This window comes from Pipistrellus hanaki (assembly GCF_964339955.1).
Source record: "Pipistrellus hanaki genome assembly, chromosome: 2".
In the NCBI taxonomy this organism is placed as follows: Eukaryota; Metazoa; Chordata; class Mammalia; order Chiroptera; family Vespertilionidae; genus Pipistrellus; species Pipistrellus hanaki.
Genome location: NC_140504.1, coordinates 199205546 through 199227006, shown reverse-complemented (window position 1 = coordinate 199227006; position 21461 = coordinate 199205546). Strand labels below are relative to the sequence as shown.

At 73.5% G+C, this 21461-nt stretch overlaps 2 protein-coding genes across 2 annotated transcripts; both read right to left on the bottom strand.

Annotated features, from left to right (window-relative positions):
• Positions 1-207: 207 nt before the first annotated feature.
• On the bottom strand, positions 208-13089 carry PANK4 (pantothenate kinase 4 (inactive)). The gene is made up of 19 exons (XM_084875784.1): positions 12930-13089; positions 11268-11350; positions 10729-10943; positions 10192-10375; positions 9731-9823; positions 9367-9520; positions 8991-9172; positions 8102-8183; positions 7326-7429; positions 6472-6627; positions 5590-5702; positions 5058-5145; positions 4207-4358; positions 2606-2661; positions 2376-2425; positions 1949-2053; positions 1622-1722; positions 1404-1472; positions 208-707 (listed from the first exon to the last, which is right to left on the bottom strand). Exons 1-19 carry the CDS (start codon positions 13051-13053, stop codon positions 494-496), a joined length of 2325 nt encoding a protein of 774 aa, XP_084731910.1. The 5' UTR covers positions 13054-13089; the 3' UTR covers positions 208-493.
• A 984-nt stretch (positions 13090-14073) lies between these two features.
• Positions 14074-18479, bottom strand: HES5 (hes family bHLH transcription factor 5). Its single transcript, XM_084871338.1, has 4 exons — positions 17583-18479; positions 16285-17551; positions 15674-15839; positions 14074-15557 (listed from the first exon to the last, which is right to left on the bottom strand). The coding sequence occupies exons 2-4, from the start codon at positions 16573-16575 to the stop codon at positions 15322-15324; spliced, it is 693 nt and encodes a 230-aa protein (XP_084727464.1). The 5' UTR covers positions 16576-17551; positions 17583-18479; the 3' UTR covers positions 14074-15321.
• Between the last annotated feature and the right edge of the window lie 2982 nt (positions 18480-21461).

Genomic DNA, 21461 nt, shown 5'->3' with positions numbered 1-21461 from the left:
TACGGCAGCAAAGCCCAAGGTCTGAGGAGCTCTGAAGACGCACCTGCTCCCGAGAGCCCTCCAGGCCGAGGCTCCGCTCGCCTGCTCAGCCGGAGCTGCCCGGGCCCTGCCGTCCCCCGCACAGGCCTGGGCGGAGCAGTGGGGCCTCGCTCTGGGCGTGGCTGCGGAGGCATCGCCGGGGAGGGCCGCAGGCTCCGGACGGCGCAGCAGAGGCACAAGCACGGGCTCACTCTGGAAACTCTATTAGGTGTGTGCCGCGCCTGTGTGCCGACAGGCGATAGATATTTCACATATACAAAAGTTATTTAACAGTTAAATACATCCAATGCGAGTGTCCCGGCGGGCAGGCCTCCGGCACGGACACAGCGGCGTGAGGAGCGCCCGTGCCGGAGCAGCCGCCGCGCCCGCCTGAGTCACGAAGCACAACATAAATATCGACGGCGTCGGTGCCGCCCAGTCCGTCCCTGGTGCCCGGGGCGGGCGGCGGGCGGGCTCACTGGGCCGGGACCTCGAACTTGAAGATGACGCTGAAGAGCCGGCCGCCGAGGCGCGCGGCCAGCCAGGGGTTCTTGAGCACCGCCAGCTTGAGGCTCTCGCAGCGCAGGGCGGCGCCGTAGTTGGTGTGCACGGCCCGGCCCATGCCCTCGATCACCACCAGGTCCGTGCCGCGCTCCTGCACCAGCACCGCCAGCCTCTCGTCCAGGCGGCTGTGGGAGGAGGCAGTGAGGCGGGCTCTGATGGCGCGGTCACCCCGCCCGCCCCCCGCCTGCCCCCGGGCACGGAGACCCCCCCGGACGGGGCCCCCAGGCCGGCCCGCGGGCAGCCCGGCTGGAAGCAGCGGCAGCGACGCCTCCTACTCTGACCTCTAAAGGACCTGCCCCGCCCCGGCTGGTGTTGCTCAGTGGTCAGAGCGTTGGCCTGCAGACTGAAGGGTCCCAGGTTCGATTAGGGTCAAGGCTCCCTTCCCAGTAGAGAGCATGAGGAGGCAACCAATCAAAGATCCTCTCTCATCACCGGGCTTCTAGCTCTCCGGTTTCCCCTCTGTGATCAATACAAATGTATTTTAAAAAGAGATTATAAAGGATCTGTCCCACCGTGGATCTGCCTCCTGCCCTGCGGTCAGCAGTGGCCTGGCCACGGCGTGGTGACACCGGCTGGGTGACCGCCGGGCGGACTGAGACGGCCATCGCGGCTGGGGGGCGGGGTGTCTCTATGCTCAGACCGGGGGGAGCCTGAGCAGGACCAGCTGCCTGGGGGACGGGCCGCAGCTCAGAGCCGGGCGCCCAGTGTCCACGTCTCCCGCCCACGGGAGCCAGAGCGTGGTGATGCTGGGACGGGCCGAGGGCAGGGGGCTGACCGCACGGGGCGGGGAGGGGCCGGGCCAGGGGAGCGAGCGGCGGTACCTGAGGTCCAGGCAGGGCGAGCTGGAGCCCGTCTGCATGAGCAGCAGCCGCTCTTCTTGGAGCGCCGAGCTGTGGGCACAGGGCGCGGTGAGGGGGGACCTGACACTCCAGGCCCCGCCCCGCCCCGCCAGGCCCCGCCCTGCCTCCCACCAGGCCCCACCCCATCCCCGCCAGGCCCCGCCCCCCACCCCCGCCAGGCCCCGCCCCGCCAGGCTTACTGGATAACAGGGTCCATGGCTGCGATGTGCTCGGCCACGAGGAGGGACTCGCTGTAGGTGACGTCGTTGAGGGCGGGGCCCGAGTTGCACGCCAGGATGACCTGCAGCAGACACCCCGGCGTGTGAGGGCCCCCCCGGCCGCGCAGCCCCAGCCCAGCTGCGCCCCCCCTGCCCCGCCCCCGAGCTGCGGGTGCGTGGCCGGGACACCGCCCAGGGGCCCGCGGAGGAGCGGCGGGTGGAGGCAGGCGCCCGGCACCGGCCGCTGCTCGCCCGCACCTACCTGCCGGCGGCGCAGCCGGGCAAGGCCCCGCGTCAGCCCACACTCACCTCCGTCCCTCTAGACAGAAGCTCCCTGACAAAGGGGAAGACTCCCAAAATGACGTCTACTCCACTGTTATCTGCGAAAATTAAGGCACATTTGTGAGGGGGCCCCTGCAAGACAAAACCAGGACGTCCAGTTGGGCACAGCGCGGCCAAGCGTTCCAGCCCCTCCGCCCGCCCGCCCGCCCGCCCCCACGCCACTCCCGGACGGGCTGCGGGCCGGGCGCTGGGCGGCCCTGAGCTTCCAGAGCCGCTGCCCCCAACGCCCTGAGCTGAGGTCAGGCCCCCCTCGGGGGTCCCCGGGGGTCAGGCTCGGGACAGGGAACGGTCAGCTGGGCCTTGCAGCGGGGTGCTGGCGGGACGTAGGGGCCCCCGCCCTCCTGTGACCCCGCTGGTCCCGCCCATGTGGCCCGGGACGGGGCACAGCATGTACCTTCAGTCTCTGCAGCCACGTGTCGTACGAGTCCACCAGCCAGGGCCGCTCTGGGGGCACAGGGTGCGGTCAGTGCGCCCCGCAACCACCTCACACCCCTTCCCCGCAGAGCTCAGGGGTGGTCCCCTCACCTCCACAGGCCCCGCCTCCCCCCAACCCCACCCTCACCCCCTCACCCTCCACCCCCATTCCCACCCACCCCGGCCCCAGGGGCGCCCCGGGCGTCCTACCTTCCAGCTTCCTCTTCGCCTCCTCAAACCCAAACTGGGGGTCAGACTCGAGGACGCTGCACAGGGAGGAAAGAGGGAGTCTCACACCAGGACGCGGCCGCGGCTCCCTGCCCACCGCGCTGGGCCGGTCATTCGTGCTACCGCCGGCCCGAGCGGCACAGGGCCTCCCACTTCAGACAGACGCCACAGGGGCCTGCTCCACAGGGGGGGTGCTCCACGGGGGGCCCTGCTCCACGGGGGCCCTGCTCCACGGGGGCCCTGCTCCACGGGGGCCCTGCTCCACGGGGGCCCTGCTCCACGGGGGCCTTCACCCATGGGGGCCCTGCTCCACGGGGGCCCTGCTCCACAGGGGCCTTCACCCACGGGGGGGGCCCTGCTCTCCACGGGGGAAGGGGGCCCTGCTCCTGGGGGGCCCTGCTCCACGCGGTGACCAGCGCTGGCCTTGGCCAGTGGGAGCGTCGGCCCCACCCCCACACCCCTGGCCCACAGGCGCCATCTGGGGAGGGAGGGGCTCCCCCACCCCCAGCAGCCGAGCCGACCAGGACCCGGTCCCCTCACTGCTGCCTCCTCACGGCCGGGCCGGGCCGGGCTGCTCCATGTGACCATCCCAGGGCCCATCCCAGGGCCCATCCCAGTGACCATCCCAGTGACCATCCCAGGGCCCATCCCAGTGACCATCCCAGAGACCATCCCAGGGCCCATCCCAGGGCCCATCCCAGTGACCATCCCAGGGCCCATCCCAGGGCCCATTCCAGTGACCATCCCAGGGCCCATCCCAGGGCCCATCCCAGTGACCATCCCAGGGCCCATCCCAGTGACCATCCCAGAGACCATCCCAGGGCCCATCCCAGGGCCCATCCCAGTGACCATCCCAGGGCCCATCCCAGGGCCCATCCCAGTGACCATCCCAGGGCCCATCCCAGGGCCCATTCCAGAGACCATCCCAGAGACCATCCCAGAGACCATCCCAGTGACCATCCCAGGGCCCATCCCAGTGACCATCCCAGGGCCCATCCCAGGGCCCATCCCAGTGACCATCCCAGGGCCCATCCCAGGGCCCATCCCAGTGATCATCCCAGGGCCCATCCCAGTGACCATCCCAGGGCCCATCCCAGGGCCCATCCCAGTGACCATCCCAGGGCCCATCCCAGGGCCCATCCCAGGGCCCATCCCAGTGACCATCCCAGAGACCATCCCAGGGCCCATCCCAGGGCCCATCCCAGTGACCATCCCAGGGCCCATCCCAGGGCCCATCCCAGTGACCATCCCAGTGACCATCCCAGGGCCCATCCCAGGGCCCATCCCAGGGCCCATCCCAGTGACCATCCCAGAGACCATCCCAGGGCCCATCCCAGGGCCCATCCCAGTGACCATCCCAGGGCCCATCCCAGGGCCCATCCCAGGGCCCATCCCAGTGACCATCCCAGAGACCATCCCAGGGCCCATCCCAGGGCCCATCCCAGTGACCATCCCAGGGCCCATCCCAGGGCCCATCCCAGGGGCCCGTCTCAGCAGCTGCTGGACCCGGAGCCCTGCGGGCAGTTGGGGAGGGACCTGCGGGCTATGGGGGGAGGGGACCCGGAGGCGGGCGGGGCACCCACTCGGACACGGCCTTGGCGCCCCAGTCGAAGACGTTGCCGGCCAGCAGGCCCCGCACCAGCGCCAGCTGCCGCTCCTCCCAGGCCAGCGCGTCCAGCGCCTGCACCACCTGCCGGAAGCACCGCAGTGCCACGCCGTTCTCCTTCTGCTTCACCTGCGGGGACGGAGCCGACTGACCCCCGAGGGCAGTGCCGCCCGGCCCGCCCGCCCGCTGGAGCCTCCCGCCCCGGCCGGCCCGTCGGCGGCGCTGCCGCGGCTCAGGCACCAGTGAGGGCAGGCGCCCGGCCCGGTGATCGCTGTGGAGCGGGGCCTGGACTGCCCCTGGCCCGGTCACCGAGGGAGGACAGAGCCCACAAACCCGAGGCCTCGGGAGGCCAGGGGGACGGGCACAGGAGAGCCCGCTCCTGGGAGGCCGCGCCCCCCTGGTCAGCACAGGCCCTGGTTCCACACGTCCACGGCCCAGCCCGGTGCCCCCTGACCCCTCGCCACCCCCTCTGGCCGAGGGGAGCGCTCTCCGCCCGGGTCCCCACGGCCTCCGGCTGCGGCTCTTCAGCGGGTGCTGCTCCAGGTGCAGCCCCAGCGCTGGGGCCGGGCGGCCAAACCCCGTGCCTGCCCCTCACTCACTGGGGGGTGGGGGTCAACCCGCCCCTCACGCACCGGGGGTTGGGGGTCAGACGCCCGCACGCACCTGGGAGTGGGGGTCAGACGCCTGCACGCACCTGGGAGTGGGGGTGAGACGCCCGCACGCACCTGGGAGTGGGGGTCAGCCCGCCCCTCACACACCTGGGAGTGGGGGTCAGACGCCCGCACGCACCTGGGAGTGGGGGTCAGACGCCCGCCCGCCCGCACTCACCTGGGAGTAGGGGTCCGGGAAGTTGAACTCGTTCAGGCAGTGCTCCCTCGTGTCCAAGAGGCTGCGCACCGTCAGGGTCCCGTAGGCGCTGCAGACAGAGCCCGGAGGAGGGCTGAGCGGGCGGACGCCGTCCGGGCCACCCTCCCAGCACCCGCGCCCACAGCACCCACAGCACCCACAGCACCCGCACCCACAGCACCCACAGCGTCCGCGCCCACAGCACCCACAGCGCCAGCACCCACAGCACCCACAGCGTCCGCGCCCACAGCACCCACAGCGCCCGCACCCACAGCGCCCGCACCCACAGCGCCCACAGTGCCCACAGCACCCACAGCGCCCGCACCCACAGCACCCACAGCGCCCGCACCCACAGCACCCACAGCGCCCGCACCCACAGCGCCCACAGCACCCACAGCGCCCGCACCCACAGCGCCCACAGCACCCACAGCGCCCACAGCACCCACAGCGCCCGCGCCCACAGCAGAGAGGGGACGGGCGGGCAGGGGGGAGGGGGGAGGGGCACCGTGCTCACAAGGGCTGGAGGCGCAGCGTCTGCAGCTTGTCCCAGTACTTGTGGCGGAATTTCTCCGCCCGCTCCGCCGCGTCCGCCGCCCCCGGCTGGCTGGCCACGGCGCGCTTCACCACCTGCCGAGGCCGGGGGTCAGCAGCACCGCAGCCCCGCGCGGGGACGGGGCCCGGCGGCGCGGGGACGGGGCCCGGCGGCGCGGGGACGGGGCCCGCAGGCGTGGGGACGGGGCCGGCAGGCGCGGGGACGGGGCCCGCAGGCCCTCCAGCGGGGACGGGGCCCGCAGGCCCTCCAGCGGGGACGGGGCCCGCAGGCGCGGGGACGGGGCCCGCAGGCGCGGGGACGGGGCCGGCAGCGCGGGGACGGGGCCCGCAGGCGCGGGGACGGGGCCCGGCGGCGCGGGGACGGGGCCCGCAGGCGCGGGGACGGGGCCCGCAGGCCCTCCAGCGGGGACGGGGCCCGCAGGCCCTCCAGCGGGGACGGGGCCCGCAGGCCCTCCAGCGGGGCCTCTGCCGGCGGGAACGGGCCCGGCTGCCGGCCCGGGCTCGGGCCGTGCCATCGGCTCCGCCCCGAGCAGCCAGGAGGCGGGGACCGTCCTCAGAGCCGCGGGGTCCGGCAGGAGGGACCCTCCCAGGAAACAGACCCAGGGCCCAGGGGCCGAGGAGGGCCGGTCGCTCCGTGCCTCCTGAGGAAGCGCAGGGACCAGCCGGGATTTGTAAACCACGAGCCCCAGGATGCCTCGTCCCAGCTCACCGTCCCCGCGAACCAGGAGCCACTGCTCCCCCAGGAGGAAGCGGCCCGCCCGCAGGGGCCAGCTCCGGGCGCCCCCTCGCCGGACACTGCCTGGGGCCGGGCTTTGGCGGCCACCCACCCGGCCGAGCGCCTCACCCCGTCCAGGGCCTCCTCGAAGCAGCCGAGCCAGTACTTGCGGGCCAGGGCGTCGTCCGTGAGGTCCACGGTGTCGGGCACGTAGGACGCCGGGTCCAGGAGCAGCGGCAGGCTGACCAGCGGCCGCTCCAGCCGATCCATCTCCAGGAGGTCGAACTGGGGGCGGGACGCGGGCACATCGGCTGTGCTTCGTCTGAGGCCAACGAGCTGCCCAGGGAGAGGCCGGCAGAGCCCCCACCTCGGGGCCCGCCCGCCCGCCAGGGCCCGCGGTGCCCTCCGCCCGCTGGACCCTGTCTGCTCCCACGAGGTCAGTCGCCCTCGGTCAGTCACCCTCGGTCAGTCACCCTCGGTCAGTCGCCCTCGGTCAGTCGCCCTCCCGGTCAGTCGCCCTCAGTCAGTCGCCCTCGGTCAGTCGCCCTCCCGGTCAGTCGCCCTCGGTCAGTCACCCTCGGTCAGTCGCCCTCCCGGTCAGTCGCCCTCGGTCAGTCGCCCTCAGTCAGTCGCCCTCCCGGTCAGTCGCCCTCGGTCAGTCGCCCTCCCAGCCAGTCGCCCTCGGTCAGTCGCCCTCGGTCAGTCGCCCTCCCGGCCAGTCGCCCTCGGTCAGTCGCCCTCGGTCAGTCGCCCTCGGTCAGTCGCCCTCCCGGCCAGTCGCCCTCGGTCAGTCGCCCTCGGTTAGTCGCCCTCCCGGTCAGTCGCCCTCGGTCAGTCGCCCTCCCGGTCAGTCGCCCTCGGTCAGTCGCCCTCGGTCAGTCGCCCTCCCGGTCAGTCACCCTCCCGGCCGCCCACCTCTCCCCGTCGCTTCCTGCCAGCGAGACACCCCGGCCCCGCGTGCGGACCGGACGGCAGCCACTCACCGTGCCGCCCTTCAGGGCCCCCTGCGCGGGGCCGAGCTCGGGGGCCGAGCTCATCAGCCCGGAGCTGCCCGCGTAGTTCTCGCCCCAGCTGTACTGGTCGGGGTCTGGAGGGAGAAGGGTGTTACCGGCCAGCACCCCGGAGCCTGCTGTGCGCCCGTTTGTCTCACTCATTTACTCAATCCTCGCCCGCGGGGTGCTCTCACTGACTCAGAGGCGGAGGGAGGGGCACCGTCGCTGCCTCCGCGGGCACCACGCCCGCCCGACCCCGACCCCGACCCCGACCCGGGCAGGTGCCTCCGGGAACGGAACCTGCACCTGAGTCCGGGCGCCGTCCCACCAACAGCCCCCCGGCCAGGCCCCTGGCCGACAGCGACGAGGCGGGGGGGGGGGGGGGCCGCCTTCAGAGGGGAGGCTGCGCTCCCAGCGCCTGCCTCGGGCCCGTGTCCCTCCCCGGGACCGGCTTCTGTCACACGCAGGCCCGCAGGCCGCCCTCCGCCCGCAGGGCGGTCACAGCCAAGGGCCAGCCCGGCCCGCCCAGCGCAGACGGGACGGGGGACGGCCAGAGGTAGGGCTGGGGACCCGCCCCGCAGCCGCCCTCCACCCACCCCTGTGCCCACCACCCCTCCCCCTCCCCAGGCCCCCTCCCCCCACACCTGTGCCCACCACCCCCTACCCCTCCGCAGGCCCCCTCCTCCTCCACAGCCCCCCTCCCCCCACACCTGTGCCCACCACCCCTCCCCCTCCCCAGGCCCCCCCCCCCCCCCGCACCCACTCACTGTCCTGCTCGGCTCCCTTGAGAAAGGCCCCGATGGCGCCCAGGTAGCCTTCGTGCCTCAGGAACAGCGCCTGGACCTCCCCCTGCAACGCAGACCCCCGAGGCGCCGGCTGTGACTGGCTAGTCCGCCTGCTCCACCCCCAACCCCAACCCCAACTCCAACCCCGCCGGACGGGGGATGGGTCCTGAGTCGTCCGCGCGATGTGCCAGCGGACTGGGTGGAGCGCAGACGAAAGGCCGTCCTTCGGGAAATACGGGGGGACGACCCCAACGGGGTGAACGCCGGCCCGCCCGTCCGCCCGCCGTCCGCCCGCCTGCCGCCGGCCCGGAGCTCTGCCGCGCTCACGGGGAGACGGTCACCTGCCGGCTCAGCCCCCGCAGGTGCCAGCTCACGGGGGAGGGGCGGGAGGCCGGGCAGGCGGGCACTGGGGGGCTGGGTGGGCACTGGGAGGCCGGGAGGGCACTGGGGGCCGGGCAGGCACTTGGTGGCTGAGAGGGCACTGGGGGCTGGGAGGGCACTGGGGGGCCGGGAGGGCACTGGGGGGCCGGGCGGGCATGGGGTGGCGGGGCAGGCACTGGGGGGCTGGGAGGGCACTGGGGGCGGGCGGGCACTGGGGGGCCGGGAGGGCACTGGGGGCTGGGCGGGCACTGGGGGCCGGGCAGGCACAGGGTGGCGGGGCGGGCATGGGGTGGCGGGGCGGGCACTGGGGGCGGGCGGGCACTGGGGGCGGGCGGGCACTGGGGCTGGGCGGGCACTGGGGCCTGGGCGGGCACGGGGTGGCGGGGCGGGCACTGGGGGCGGGCGGGCACTGGGGCTGGGCGGGCACCGGGGCCTGGGCGGGCACGGGTGGCGGTCACAGGCGGGGCAGGCACGGTGGCGGCGGGCGCACCTTGGAGAAGAAGCTGATGCTGTAGGTGATGGTGCGCATGGTGACCGGGTGGCCGCGGATGAAGAAGCCGCCGAAGTACACGCGGTCCAGGCCGTGCAGCCGGGCGTAGAGGCAGGCGAGCTGCCCGATGTCGTTGCTGATCATGTGCAGCAGGCTCTTGGCCATGTCCTCCGGGGAGAACTCTGCGGGCGGGACGGGCGCTGGGCGGGGGCACCGGGGCCGGGGCGGGGGGTGGGGGTGGGGGGGAGCACCCGGGGTGGGCGGGGCGGGGGCACCAGGGCGGGGCAGGGGCACCGGGGAGGGCGGGGCGGGGGCACCGGGGAGGGCGGGGCGGGGGCACCGGGGAGGGCAGGGGCAGGAGGGCGAGCGGGCGCACCTTGGTCGGTGGTGGCCGACTTCCCGAAGCTGCTGGCGATGAGGTTGCCGCTGAGCCCCAGCGTCTGGTGGGCGCCGCCGTAGATGTCCTGCACCAGCATGTCCACGTTGGCGTGCTGCCCCCTGGCGGCCAGGTGCAGCAGCTCGTCGAACTTCTGCAGGGACGGAGCGGGGAGCAGTGAGGGGTGGGTGTGGGGAGGACCCCGGCCCGAAGCCAAGCCCAGGAGCGAGGGGGACAGGCCGCCAGGACCCGCAGCCGAGCTTGTGCTGCCGACCGGATGCACCCCGCCCTGCGGGGCCCCGACAGGGGGCGAGGCCGAGGGGAGCCCCGGGGGGAGCCGCAGCCAGAGCCCGCCGGCCAGCACCTGCGTCCTGGTGAGCAGCGCCCCGAGCCCCCAGAAGGTGCCGCCGCCGATGGAGCTGCCGCCGATCCACTCGAACCGGTCCTCCGTCTCCACCTGCCGAGGGGGGCGCTGGTGAGCGGAGCGGCCGCAACTGCAGTCCCGGGCTGCGGCCGGGGGAGGCGCTGGTGAGCGGAGCGGCCGCCACTGCAGTCCCGGGCCGCGGCCAGGGGAGGCGCTGGTGAGCAGCCGCCACCGCAGGTCCGGGCCGCGGCCGAGGGAGGCGCTGGTGAGCGGAGCAGCCGCCACCACAGGCCCCGGCCGCGGCCGGCCGACGTGGGGACCGTGCTGCCGACGGCCGCGCCCGGGAGGGCTCGGGGCCCGATGCCGGGAGCTCTGCGCGGGGCTGGTGCCGTACCCGCCAGGCCGGGCCAGGTCCCTCGCCTGCCGAGCCCCTGCGGCTGCCCCTCGGCGGGCCAGCTCACCTTCACGATGGACACGCCGGAGCCGATGTTGACCAGGAGGTAGGGGAAGATGTGGGGGTGGTTGGTCTGGAAGCGGAACTCGGGGTCGGCGTCTTTCTGGTACGCGAAGGCCTCGTGCGGGATGTTCTTCAGCACGAAGTTGCAGCCCTTTATCAAGCAGGTCATCACGTCGTCCTTGGCCACGCTGCGGGGGAGGGCACCCTGAAGCAGCCGGGCCACGGGGACCCCGCCGCGCCCGCCCCGGACGCCTCCTGCTGCCGAGCGCAGCCCCTCACCCACGGACACGAGGTCCTCGGCCTCTGTGCGGAGGGCACATGGGTGGCCGGCCCAGCGCCCTGAGTGCGCCTGAAGCCCCGCCCCCGCCAGGGCCCCGCCTCCGCCCCCGCCCCCAGGGCTAGCCAGCCTCCGCCCAGAGGACAGGCCGTTTCCTGCCCCTTCTGTCCTGGGGTTGGGCCACGGGCAGCCTGCTGCAGCCTGGCGGGAGCCCTGCCCCCGGCCCCCACCGGCTCCCAGGCCCGGGGCCTGTGGTCCCCTTACCGCAGCCCCAGCTTCTGCTCGATGAGGTCCTTGAACTTGTAGGCCCCGCCCCCGGTGGCGTGGATGACCTTGGTCTCGGTGTTGACCAGGTGGTCCCGGACGAAGTCCAGGCAGGCCTCGATGTAGCTGTTCTCGAACTTGATGAAGTGCAGCCGGGGCGTCACCTCCTCCTGGACGGAGATCTCGTAGGGCGACTCGCGGTCCCGCTCCGCGTCCTGGGGCGGAGGGGGGTCTGTGAGCCGTGCGGGAGGGGAGACCCGAGACCAGCCGCCACGCGCCCACCCGTTTCCGTCACCCAGAAACGCAGGACCCGGCGGCCAGCCCCGGGCAGAGCCGCGGGGGCAGGTTCCTGGGGGAAGCAGCTCCGTGAGGAGGAGAGGGGGCGACACGGGCTCCGGGAAGCCCCCCGGGAGCTCCGGGGCTGCGCGGACCTGGGGGAGCCGCTCAGGGACAGCAGCCGAGGCCGGGATGCCAGGCCCCATAGCCCGGGGCGCCCCGCGGGGGCTGGTGCCAGGCCCGCCCCCGGACACCCCGCTCACCTGGCCCGCGTGGTCGAAGGACCTCACCCTGGCCACTTTGTGCTGGACGGTGGAGTAGTAGGCCAGCTTGGTCAGCGACCCGCCTGCGGTGACAGACACGGCGCTGAGAGGCGGACGGAGGCACCGAGCCCGGCCCTCAGAGCTCTCCTTCCCGGACGTGGCCGTGGGCACGGGCGTGTGCTGCCACGTGAACTTGAAGGCCCGGCGGGCACCACACCGAGGCTGGGCTCCAGGGCCCACAGCTCTGCTCCTCCCAGGCCCCGCTGTCCAGCCGGAGCTGCGCCGTCCCTGCGCCCTGGCCCCGGGAAGGAGGCTGCCCCGTTTCTGGGCAACCGTGTGGCTCATCAGCAGCTTCAAGCGGGTGAGGAAAGTGACCCAAAGAGAGAAGCTGACGAGCCCAGTGCTTCCACCGAGCAGCACCGGGGGTGCTGTGGAGACCCGGGGAAGGAGGCGAAGGGAGCCCCTGGAAGCCTGGTGGTGGGTGACCCCCTTGGCGGGGTTTCCAGCACCCCAAGCATGTGGGCACCGAGTCTGGTCTGCGCCAGCCACCCCAGCACCTACCTGGCCTCCAACCATCTCACCCCTGCCACCACCCAGCCGCTGGTGGGCAGGGGGGCAACTCGGGCCCTCCCCACGTCTCCATCCCCACCGGGACCTGCGCCCCCCCCACGCCTGACCCAGCTGAGCTCCAAGCGCAGCTGTGGAGCGTGGGCTGGTCCCTGCGGTGGGGACGCAATAAATGCAAAGGCCCACCCAGTGGCCCAGCTTCTCTGGGACAAAAGGTGAGGTCTGTCCAGCATCTACTGAGCGGCAACCGTGGGGCAGGGTGCTGGGGGGCAGGGGATACTGCCCACTTGGAGGTGGGCAATCACAAACTCAGGAGGAGGTGCAAAGCCGCTATGGCCTCCACGCCGGGGAAGCTGACCCCGGGAGGCCCTCTGTCCTGATAGGTGGGCAGAGCAGCAGCGTGGCAGGCCGAGGGCTGGCTGCCTACCAGCGAGGTGACCTCCCCGCTCAGTGTCCGGTGACAGCGGGATGCTGGGAGGGAGCACGGGGCCTGTGCAGTGAGCGGGGCAGGGCCTGGGGGCGGCGGGGGCGAGAGCCGGCCTGGGGCTCCCCTGCAGCCCCCGGGAGACTCGGAGGCTCTGGCCAGAGGCCGGCAGAGGTTCCAAGCTCCCACGTCCAGGTCATGGAAACTCCCGCCAAACGGCCACCGGCTGAGATCAGGTCCTGCCGGTTTGGGCTCGGGGCGGCCGTCAAGGCTTCCGTGGCCAAAGCCGGGGCTCCCGCCCGTCCACATCCTGGCCCAGACCTGTCGCGGGCCCGGGCAGCCACCCCAGGCGGCCGGAGAGGCCTCACCGCGCTGCTGACCCTCCCCAGGCCGGACTACAAGGCCCGGCATGTCCCGCTCCCGCTGCGCGGAGCCTGCCGGGAGCTGTAGTCCGGCCTCCGCGACTAGCGTGCGCACGGGCGGCCCTAGGACTACAAAGCCCGGCAGGCCGTGCGCGCCGGCAGCCCGCTGACTACGAGGCCCGGCAGGCCGTGCGCGCCCACGGCCCGCGCCCCGCCCTTCGTCCTTGCCACCGCCCCCGGCCCGCCGGCCCCGCCGCCGCGCCCACGCCCGCTGCGCGCCGCCCCGTCCCCGCGCCCGCCCGCGGCTACCGATGTCTATGGCGAAGCGCTTGGCGTTCTCCAGGTTGCGGAAGATCTCGTCGGGGGGCAGCGTAATGCTCTTGTCCAGGCCGTCCCCGCTGCTCCCGCCGCCGCTCGCTCCGCACTCCGCCATTTTGAATGTGCCCGGCCAGCCTCATCAGCCATGGAGATATATGCGCATATATTTGACTGCTAAACGCCGCCCGCGCATAGATTATGCTAATGAGGCTGCGGGCCGGCCCCGCCCCGCTTCCCTCCGTGGTCTGGGCGGCTGGAGGACGGGCTCGGGCGGCGCGGGCGGCCCGGGCGGGGGTCCCAGAGGCCCGGCCCGGAAGGGAGCTCAACGCAGAACCTCTGCACCCTGCTCCGTGCGGCCTCGGTGCTCTGAGCCCGGCCAGAGGGGCACTGGGCCTTGCCGGCCACCGGAGACCGATTTCCCGCCAGTGGGCTGCAAGCCTGGCGCCTGCGCGGGAGGCGCGTGTCACCCCTGCCCGGGGGTGTCCAGGGGTGCTGGGTGTGGGTGCCGGAAGCCCCAGGCCAGGTGGGTGTTGGGGACCGTGCCCTCGAGGGCATCGCAGACAGACGTGCGGCTCTGAGCCGGGAGGCGGTGAGCTCTGGCGGCCCAGCCGCGGAGGGGCCGGAGTCTGCCTGGAGGAGCAGCCTCTGCGGCGAGGGGATCCTTGGGCTGAGCATCTCCCAGCGCTGGGACGGCACCGTGGTGGTGCTGGGGAACGGCTCCGACGTGTCCCCCTCAGACACTGGGGCGCTTTGGGAAAGAAGTGTTGGGAGCGGACAGAGGGGTCCCCCACGTGGCCTTGACGCCGGCCTGCCAGGTGACCCAGGTCGGTAACTTCCTTTCTCCGGGCCTTGGCCGCCTCCTGGCGAGCCCGATGCCCGTGGAGCTGAGACTCCAGGCTGACGGACAGGAGGGGCCGGGCATTGGGGCCGGGGAGGCAGCCTGGCACCTCTTACTGCAGGTGTCTTCCTGGGGGTGGGGGTGGCTCTGGGCGGGAGGCTGGGTGGAGGGGTGCAGGGTCTGCTCCCAAGAGGCTCTCAGCCGGGACCCTGGGCAGGGGGTGCCTGTGGGCAGACGGGCGTGCCTGCTGCCCCTGCGGTAAGAGGCGCTCCGGTCCCGGGCTCACTGCTCCCGGGGCCTCCGCAGGCTCTGGGCTGGCCTGGAGGGGGCGCCGGTGGGCATGGCCTGCAGAGGAGATGGAAAGGGAGGGAAGAGGGCAGGAGGGAAGTGCTGAGCTGGAAGGAGGGGCGGGCTGGGCCGCGTCTCTGGATATCATGCCTCCTGGTCCCACATCCCCCTCATCCCAGGGCGCGGGTTTTGCCTGTGGCGTGTCAGGACACCTCCATATTCACTCCATCACCCCCTGTGGCCTGCACTGCCTGTCCCTCCAGCAGGGAGGGCGGGTGCCCCCGGGGCCTGTCCAGGGGTGGGTGCTGCTGGCCAGCGGGAGGCTGTGTTTGGCCCGGCTAAAGCCCTGCTGTGGCAGTGAGCTCCGGTGCAGGCGGGGCCTCCCGGGACAGAGCGGGAAGGTCCTGAGCCGTCACTGTGCTCACAGGAGCAGGTGGGAGGCTGGGGCAGGGATCCAGGCCTCCGGCTGTCCCCCCTCCTGCCTCACCCTCCCAGCTCCTCCCTTCCTCCCCTCTTCCCTCCCCTTCTCCCTCCCAGCTTCTCCCTTCCTCCCTCCTCCCTCTCAGCTTCTCCCTTCCTCCCCTCCTCCCTCCCAGCTCCTCCCTCCCTCCCCTCCTCCCTCCCTCCCCTGCTCCCTCCCAGCTTCTCCCTTCCTCCCCTGCTCCCTCCCAGCTTCTCCCTTCCTCCCCTGCTCCCTCCCAGCACCCAGCCCTTGGTCCTGTGACCCCAGGGTCCCACCCGCTGTTGCACTCACTAGTGCCCTCCCCTCCCCGTGGGGCGGCGGCTGCGGAGGAACAGGAACGGGAGGACAGCGAGGACAGGGAGTCAGATTTTATTGGAAATCCGAGAACAACAGTTCAGATTCTGAGTACAGAGCCAGGCCCGGAGCACCCCCGCCCAGGATCCTGTGAGGATCAGAGTGGGGACCCGCCCGCACCACTGGGAGCGGCGGCCCGGTCCCTCCGCCCCTTGGGGCTGGCACGCTTCCTATGAGGACGCACTAGGTTCCGCCTTCACGGAAGGCAACGCCCCGCCAGGCCGGCCGGCGGGCGAGCGGAGACGGTCCTCCACAGCAGGGGTCCCGCTGGGGCTTCACAGACCCCCCCCCCCCCTTCCCGGAGTCACTGCCGCGACGCAAACAGCCCGCGGGCCGGACGGCGCAGGCGGCTGGCGGTGCGGGCGCGGGGCTCTGCGGCGCGTTCTCCGGAGGCCGGGCCGGGGCCGGGCGGCCCTGCCCCGCGCCCCGCTGGCCCTCGGTCACCAGGGCCGCCAGAGGCCGCGGGGCGGCTGGTGCTGGGGCGCCGCGGGGCCGGCCTTGGCCGCGGGGTGAGGGGTGGGGGGCGCGGGCGGCGGGCGCTGGAAGTGGCAGAGCAGCTTCATCTGCGCGTCGCCGGCCGCGTGCAGCGCCAGGAACTGCACGGCCTCCTGCAGGCACCACGCGTAGCCCTCGCGGAAGTCCTGCTGCCGGCTCTGCGGGCCCGCGGCGGCGAAGGCTGCGGGGAGGCGGCCATGAGCGGGGCGGGCAGCGGGGGGCGCGGGGCGGGGCGGGCAAGGAGGGGGTGCGGGGGGCGCGGAGCTGGGCGCAGGGGGAAGCGGGGCGCGGGCTCACCCTTGCTGTGCTTCAGGTAGCTGACGGCCATCTCCAGGATGTCCGCCTTCTCCAGCTTGGAGTTGGGCTGGTGCCGCGCGAACTCCTGCTCCAGCAGCAGCTTGAGCTGCTCGATGCTGCTGTTGATGCGGTCGCGGCGCATCTTCTCCACCACGGGCTTCCGCAGCTGCAGGGGGAGGCGTCAGGCGCGGGCCGCGGGGAACGGAGCGCGGGGCGCGGGGAGGAGGTGTCAGGGAGCGGGGAGGGGAACGCGGGGCGCGGAGAGGGGAACGCGGGGCGCGGGGCGTAGGAGGGCGCACGGGGCTCGGGGCCGGGGAGGGGAGCGCGGGGCGCGGAGAGGGGAGGAAAGCGCGGGGCGCGGAGAGGGAGCGCTGGACCGGGGAGGGGGGCGCGGGGCCCGGAGAGGGGAGCGCGGGGTCGGGGAGGGCGTGCGGGGCGCAGGGCCGGGGAGGGGGGCGCGGGGAGCGGAGAGCGGGGCGCGGGGTCGGGGAGGGCGTGCGGGGCGCAGGGCCGGCGAGGGCGCGAGGGGCTCGGGGCCGGGGAGGGTAGCGCGGGGCGCGGAGAGGGAGCGCGGGACCGGGGAGCGGGGCGCGGGGCGCGCGCGCACTTACTCGGTTCTTCTCTTTGGGGCTCAGCAGCTCCAGGGCGGCGGCGCCGGGGGCCATGCTGGCGGAGAGCGGGAGCGGGCACCGGAGCCGGAGCGGCGGGAGCAGAGCTGGCAGCCGGCGGAGCGGTTTTATAGGCGGCGGGGCGGGCTGGCCCTGGGGCCCGGGCGCCGCGGCGGTTCCCACGCTCGCGGCCAATGGCGGCCGCACACAGCGGCATGTGAATGGCGGGCACAAAGCCGCGGGAGCAGGTGGGCCGCACAATGTCCGGCTGTGGGAACGCGCCCTCATTAGCATCCGGCCTGACGCCGGCCCGCGCCTCAGTGTGCCGCCGTTTCCCAGGCGGGGGAGGGGGACACGACCTCCCCTCCCTCCTCTCCCCTGCCCTCCCCTCCCTCCCGTCCCCTCCCCTGCTGGCGGGCTGATCAGGGACCAGTGCACTGGCTTCCCGGCTGCGGGCACCTCCCCACAGGGACCTGCTGCCCCGGGAGGGCGGCCACCCCGTGCACAGGTGGACCAGGGGCCTCTGTGGTGGGTCCTGGGGTGTCACCTGGGACACAGGACTTCTCCCGAGGGAAACACGGGCTGCCCTGCCTCCGTGACGGCTTTAGGGAACGTCCGGGAGCCAGAGAGGGTGCCGTGCCCAGCACAGAGCCCCCCAGCCAATGCCCCCAGGAGCAGCGTGTCAGGCCAGGCATCTCGGGTGCTGTGAACCCACAGGTGCCCCCCATGTGGCCAGAGTCCACCCAGGCTCTCACTGCCCAGGCCGCACAGCCTGGGGGCACGGCCAGGCTGGCTCTGCCTGGACGTCCTGAGGGGGTGCCAGGTGGCAGGCAAGAGGGCGGAGCAGGGCAGCCCAGAGTCCCCTCAAAAGTGGTACCAGCTCAGACAGGCCCTTAGGACCCACAGGGAAAACCCATCATCTGAGGGCGGAGGGCCGCGCTGTGAGCAGACGGGACCCCACGGCTCGTTTGGTGCCAACGGGCAGAGGCTCCAGGGTGATGGGCAGCCGGGCCACACGCCCACCCCCTGCGCACAGCCCGGGCACGGGCAGGGGCTGGCACCGTGGGGGGGTCTGGCGGGTGCTGCAGGCTCTGCGGGTGCCAGAGTGAGGCTGTGCCAGTGTGCCCCTGGGGTGGGGCCCTCATGTCCACAGCCTGCGGGGGGCAGCCCCCGGGGGCCTCGCCAAGGCGGAGGGTGTGGGCGCAGGGCCCTGGCACAGCCTCCACAGGCTGAGCCTCCTGTGGCCTGGATGCTGGCGGGGAGGGGGGCCCTCGGGGCTCTCCCAGAGGGGAGGGCTGCACCCAGCGTGGAGGGCCGTGGCTGGGCTGTGTCCTGCCCGGCCCCTCCTCCCAGCCGGCCCCCAGCCCCAATGAGACACACGTGCCGGGAGTCACGGTCCAGCCCCTCCTGCCCAGTGCGCGCCCACCCGCGGCGGAGGGTGGCTGGCCCGCGGCCAGGGGGCCATGGGCGCCCCCCGCCCCCTCCCGGGCCAACCACTTTGATCCGCTCTCGGCAGTGGGAACGGGGTGAATGGGCCGAGTCCGTGGGATGAAAGCCCCTCCCGGCGGAGGCCAGATGGCAGCGCGGCCCCAGGCACACGCCGGCTTTGTGGGCCGTTTAGGCCGTGAATGGGCCGGAGTGTGGGAAAGCCCGGGGCTCCGGGCTCACGCCGCCAAGGGGAGCCCGCCGGCGGGGGCGGGGCGGGGGGCGGGGCGGGGGGCGGGGAGGGCGAGGGCGAGGGCTGAGGCTGGCGGGCTTTGCACCAGGAATGGGGGGGGGGGTGTAGGTTCTCTGCCTGCCCCCCTCCAGCAGCCGGACAGGGCTCCTTCCTCCAGCGCCCCCGGCTCTCAGCAGGCCGGGCGGGGTGCGGTTCCGGAGTTACTGCCCCCCAGAAGCAGCCCCTGTGGACCCTGAGCCGGGGTCACTGCCTCAGAGGCCAGGGCCCAGGGCCCCCCCATGGCTCTCCCGCGATGGCAAAGCGCAAGGCTCCCAGGGGGCGGCCTGCGTCGTGTGCCGGGGGGGGGGACTCGGGGACCAGGCGAAGGCCCCTCAAAAGTTAAACGTGGAGCCCGAACCGGTGTGGCTCAGTGGATAGAGCGTCGGCCTGCAGACTGAAAGGTTCCAGGTTCGATTCCGGTCAAGGGCATGTACCTTGGTTGCGGGCACATCCCCAGTGGGGGTTGTGCAGGAAACAGCTGGTCGATGTTTCTCTCATCGATGTTTCTAGCTCTCTGTCCCTCTCCCTCTCTCTGTAAACAAAAACAATAAAATATATTTTTAAAAAAGCAAAGTTAAATGTGGAGCCCAGCCGCGGGGCTCTGGCTGAGCGTCTGCCTGTGAGGCAGGAGGTGAGGGCACAGGCCCGGCTGCCGGCTCCATCCCTTCCTCTCCGACATCAACAGAAACATACAAACAATTTAAACACGAGTGATGGTGGGGCTGCAGCAGTTCGGCGCCATGGGCATGGGCCTGGCCCTGACCCCCCAATGCAATGCTGTCCCCCAGGCCTCAGTGACTCCCGGGCGGGGACACCAGCCATCCCCCCACCAGCCAGGCCCTGTGAGGGCGGGAGAGCCGCCGGTGAGCGGGACCAGACACGGCGGCGGGAGAGGGACCGGCCAGCCCAATGCCGCCCGCCTCTGCCCACAAGCCTGGACCCCGCGGCGTCAGAGGGAGCCTGCTGCCTGGGGGGCTGGCCGTGGGCGCCCGGTCTGCCTGGGGTTAGGGGTGGGTCTCTCCCTGGGGACCCCGCAGGAGCTGTGGGGTGAGAGTCCGGGGTGCCCGCAGTCTGACCACTTAGCCAGCTCTGCGAGGCAGGGTCCCTGCGCCCAGCCACTGCAGGAGCGGGTCACAAGGCTGGGCAGCCCGGCCTGGCCGTGTGCCCTGACCAGTGGGTGCCAGGTAGATGCCAGCAGCCGTTTGGAGCGGGCACAGCATGGGTCAGGGCAGAGCCGGGAGGGGCAGGCACGGGCCTCCTAACCCTGGCGCTGGGTGCAGTGAGGCTGCTGAGGCCACAGCGAGGACTCGAACCCAAACCCGAACCCACGGAGGCTGCCTTTCTCCTTCCCGAGCAGCAGAGGGAGGCGGGGTGTGTGTGTGTGTGTGGGTCTGGGTGCGCACTGAGTGGGTGCATGGAGGGCTGGGTTCCCAGGAGAGCTGGGCACCTGGGGACACTGCCTTCCTCCCCCCGCAGGCTCGAACCCGGCAGCACACAGGGAGCGGGCACAGCGAGGGCCAGGCCCAGGTGCAGACGGAGAGGGGGGTGGGGGGGGGCAGGAGGCCACACAGGGCAGAGGCACAGCCCAGCGGCTCCCCAGGGCCCCCGGACCGCCGCCTCTGGCTGAGCCGCCCAGCAGAGAGGGAAACCTGCTCAGCCCCCGCCATGGGGGCTGGGGGCTGGGCACCACGGAGAGGCGGGAGGAAGCCCCCCCCCAGCCTCAGCCTCAGCTCCCTGCACCCTGGCCAGACCGGGCTCTGGTGCCCTCCCGCCCCGTGGGCCCTGTCCCGGCAGCAGGCACCTGGCTGCGCGGCCGAGGCTGGGCCCTGCCTGGGGCCTGGACGAGGGGGCTGGGGACCCTGCGTGTGGAGAGCACAGGGTGGGCACCCCCCGGAGCCGGAGGGGAGAGGCCCAGGTGCCCACAGTCCCGGGATGTGGGTCCCGCAGTTTCTCCTGGCGGCTCTCCGGAGGGCCCCGGTGCTGAGGGGGCACTGCCCGCAGCCTGTGCACCGCCTCCAGCAGGAGCGGCTAGCCGGTCACCCGCTGGGCGGGCAGCGCAGAGCCCAGAGGGACGGGCTTGCAGCGTGGATAGGGCCCCGTGCGGACCGCGGTGGGGCCGCTGGGACCGTGGGGACCGCGGGGACCGTGGTGGGGCCGCTGGGATCCAAGGGGACCGTGGTGGGGCCGCTGGGGTCCGAGGGGACCGTGGTGGGGCCGCTGGGATCCAAGGGGACCCCGCTGGGACCGTGGGGACCGCGGTGGGGCCGCTGGGACCGTGGGGACCGCGGTGGGGCCGCTGGGACCGTGGGGACCGCGGTGGGGCCGCTGGGACCGTGGGGACCGCGGTGGGGCCGCTGGGACCGTGGGGACCGCGGTGGGGCCGCTGGGACCGTGGGGACCGCGGTGGGGCCGCTGGGACCGTGGGGACCGCGGTGGGGCCGCTGGGACCGTGGGGACCGCGGTGGGGCCGCTGGGACCGTGGGGACCGCGGTGGGGCCGCTGGGACCGTGGGGATCGCGGTGGGGCCGCTGGGCCCCGTGCGGACCGTGGTGGGGCCGCTGGGACCGCTGGGTGAGCCGCAGAAATGGGACACTTGGGGTGCGGACCTGTGACTCGGGGGCCTGGCCCCGGATGGCGGCCCAGCTCTGCACCCCAGCCCCACTCCTCCTCCCAGGACCGGGCTGGGCCCCCGGCGGGCTGTGGGTGCAGCAGGGCGTCCCCCACCGGGCGCTCCTGCCTCCAGGCGGGTCCCCCGGGCCACAGCCCGCGGAGCCGGCCAGGCTGGGGCGCTGGAGCCCGGCGGGCCTGCTCCCCGGTGGCCGGTGGCCGGAGGGCGCCGAGGGGGCGGTGGGAACTCGGGGGCCCGCGGGTCCCACACCCGGACCCCTCCCAGGCCTCACCGCCCACGTGGCCGCCCCCTTCCCCCTCCCCCTGCCCGCCCCTCTCCCCCTCCTCTCCGGAGCCGGCTAACCCTGAGTCAGGGAGCAGCGCGTTCCCACCGCCCCCAGCCCGGGCAGATGGCCTTTGGGCGGCGCCCCGCCCCCGCCCCCCGCGGCCGCCCTCCATTCAGAGGCACAGGCGGCACTAATGCCCCAGGCACGCTCCGCCCGCCAGCGTGGGAACGGCCCCCCAGAGCCACAGCCCCCGCCCCCCGCCCCCTGAGAGCCACAGCCCCCCCAGAGCCACAGCCCCCTGCCCCCCAGAGCCACAGCCCCGTCCCCCCAAGAGCCACAGCCCCCGCCCCCCGCCCCCTGAGAGCCACAGCCCCCTGAGAGCCACAGCCCCCTAAGAGCCACAGCCCCCTGCCCCCCAGAGCCACAGCCCCCTGCCCCCTAAGAGCCACAGCCCCCTGCCCCCCTCCCACCAGAGCCACAGCCCCCTGCCCCCTAAGAGCCACAGCCCCCCCCAGAGCCACAGCCCCCCGCGCCCCCGCCCCCCCAGAGCCACAGCCCCCCATCCTCCC

Excerpts from the sequence above, each read along its gene's own strand:
- PANK4 (XM_084875784.1), bottom strand. The coding sequence starts at position 13,053 with ATGGCGGAGTGCGGAGCGAGCGGCGGCGGGAGCAGCGGGGACGGCCTG. Across the intron at positions 10,376-10,728 it reads GAGCAGAAGCTGGGGCTGCG|CGTGGCCAAGGACGACGTGA; the intron begins GTAAGGGGACCA and ends CCTCCCCCGCAG. Across the intron at positions 6,628-7,325 it reads GGGCCCTGAAGGGCGGCACG|TTCGACCTCCTGGAGATGGA; the intron begins GTGAGTGGCTGC and ends TCCCGCCCCCAG.
- HES5 (XM_084871338.1), bottom strand. The coding sequence starts at position 16,575 with ATGCTAATGAGGGCGCGTTCCCACAGCCGGACATTGTGCGGCCCACCT. Across the intron at positions 15,840-16,284 it reads GCCCCAAAGAGAAGAACCGA|CTGCGGAAGCCCGTGGTGGA; the intron begins GTAAGTGCGCGC and ends CTCCCCCTGCAG. Across the intron at positions 15,558-15,673 it reads CTACCTGAAGCACAGCAAGG|CCTTCGCCGCCGCGGGCCCG; the intron begins GTGAGCCCGCGC and ends GCCTCCCCGCAG.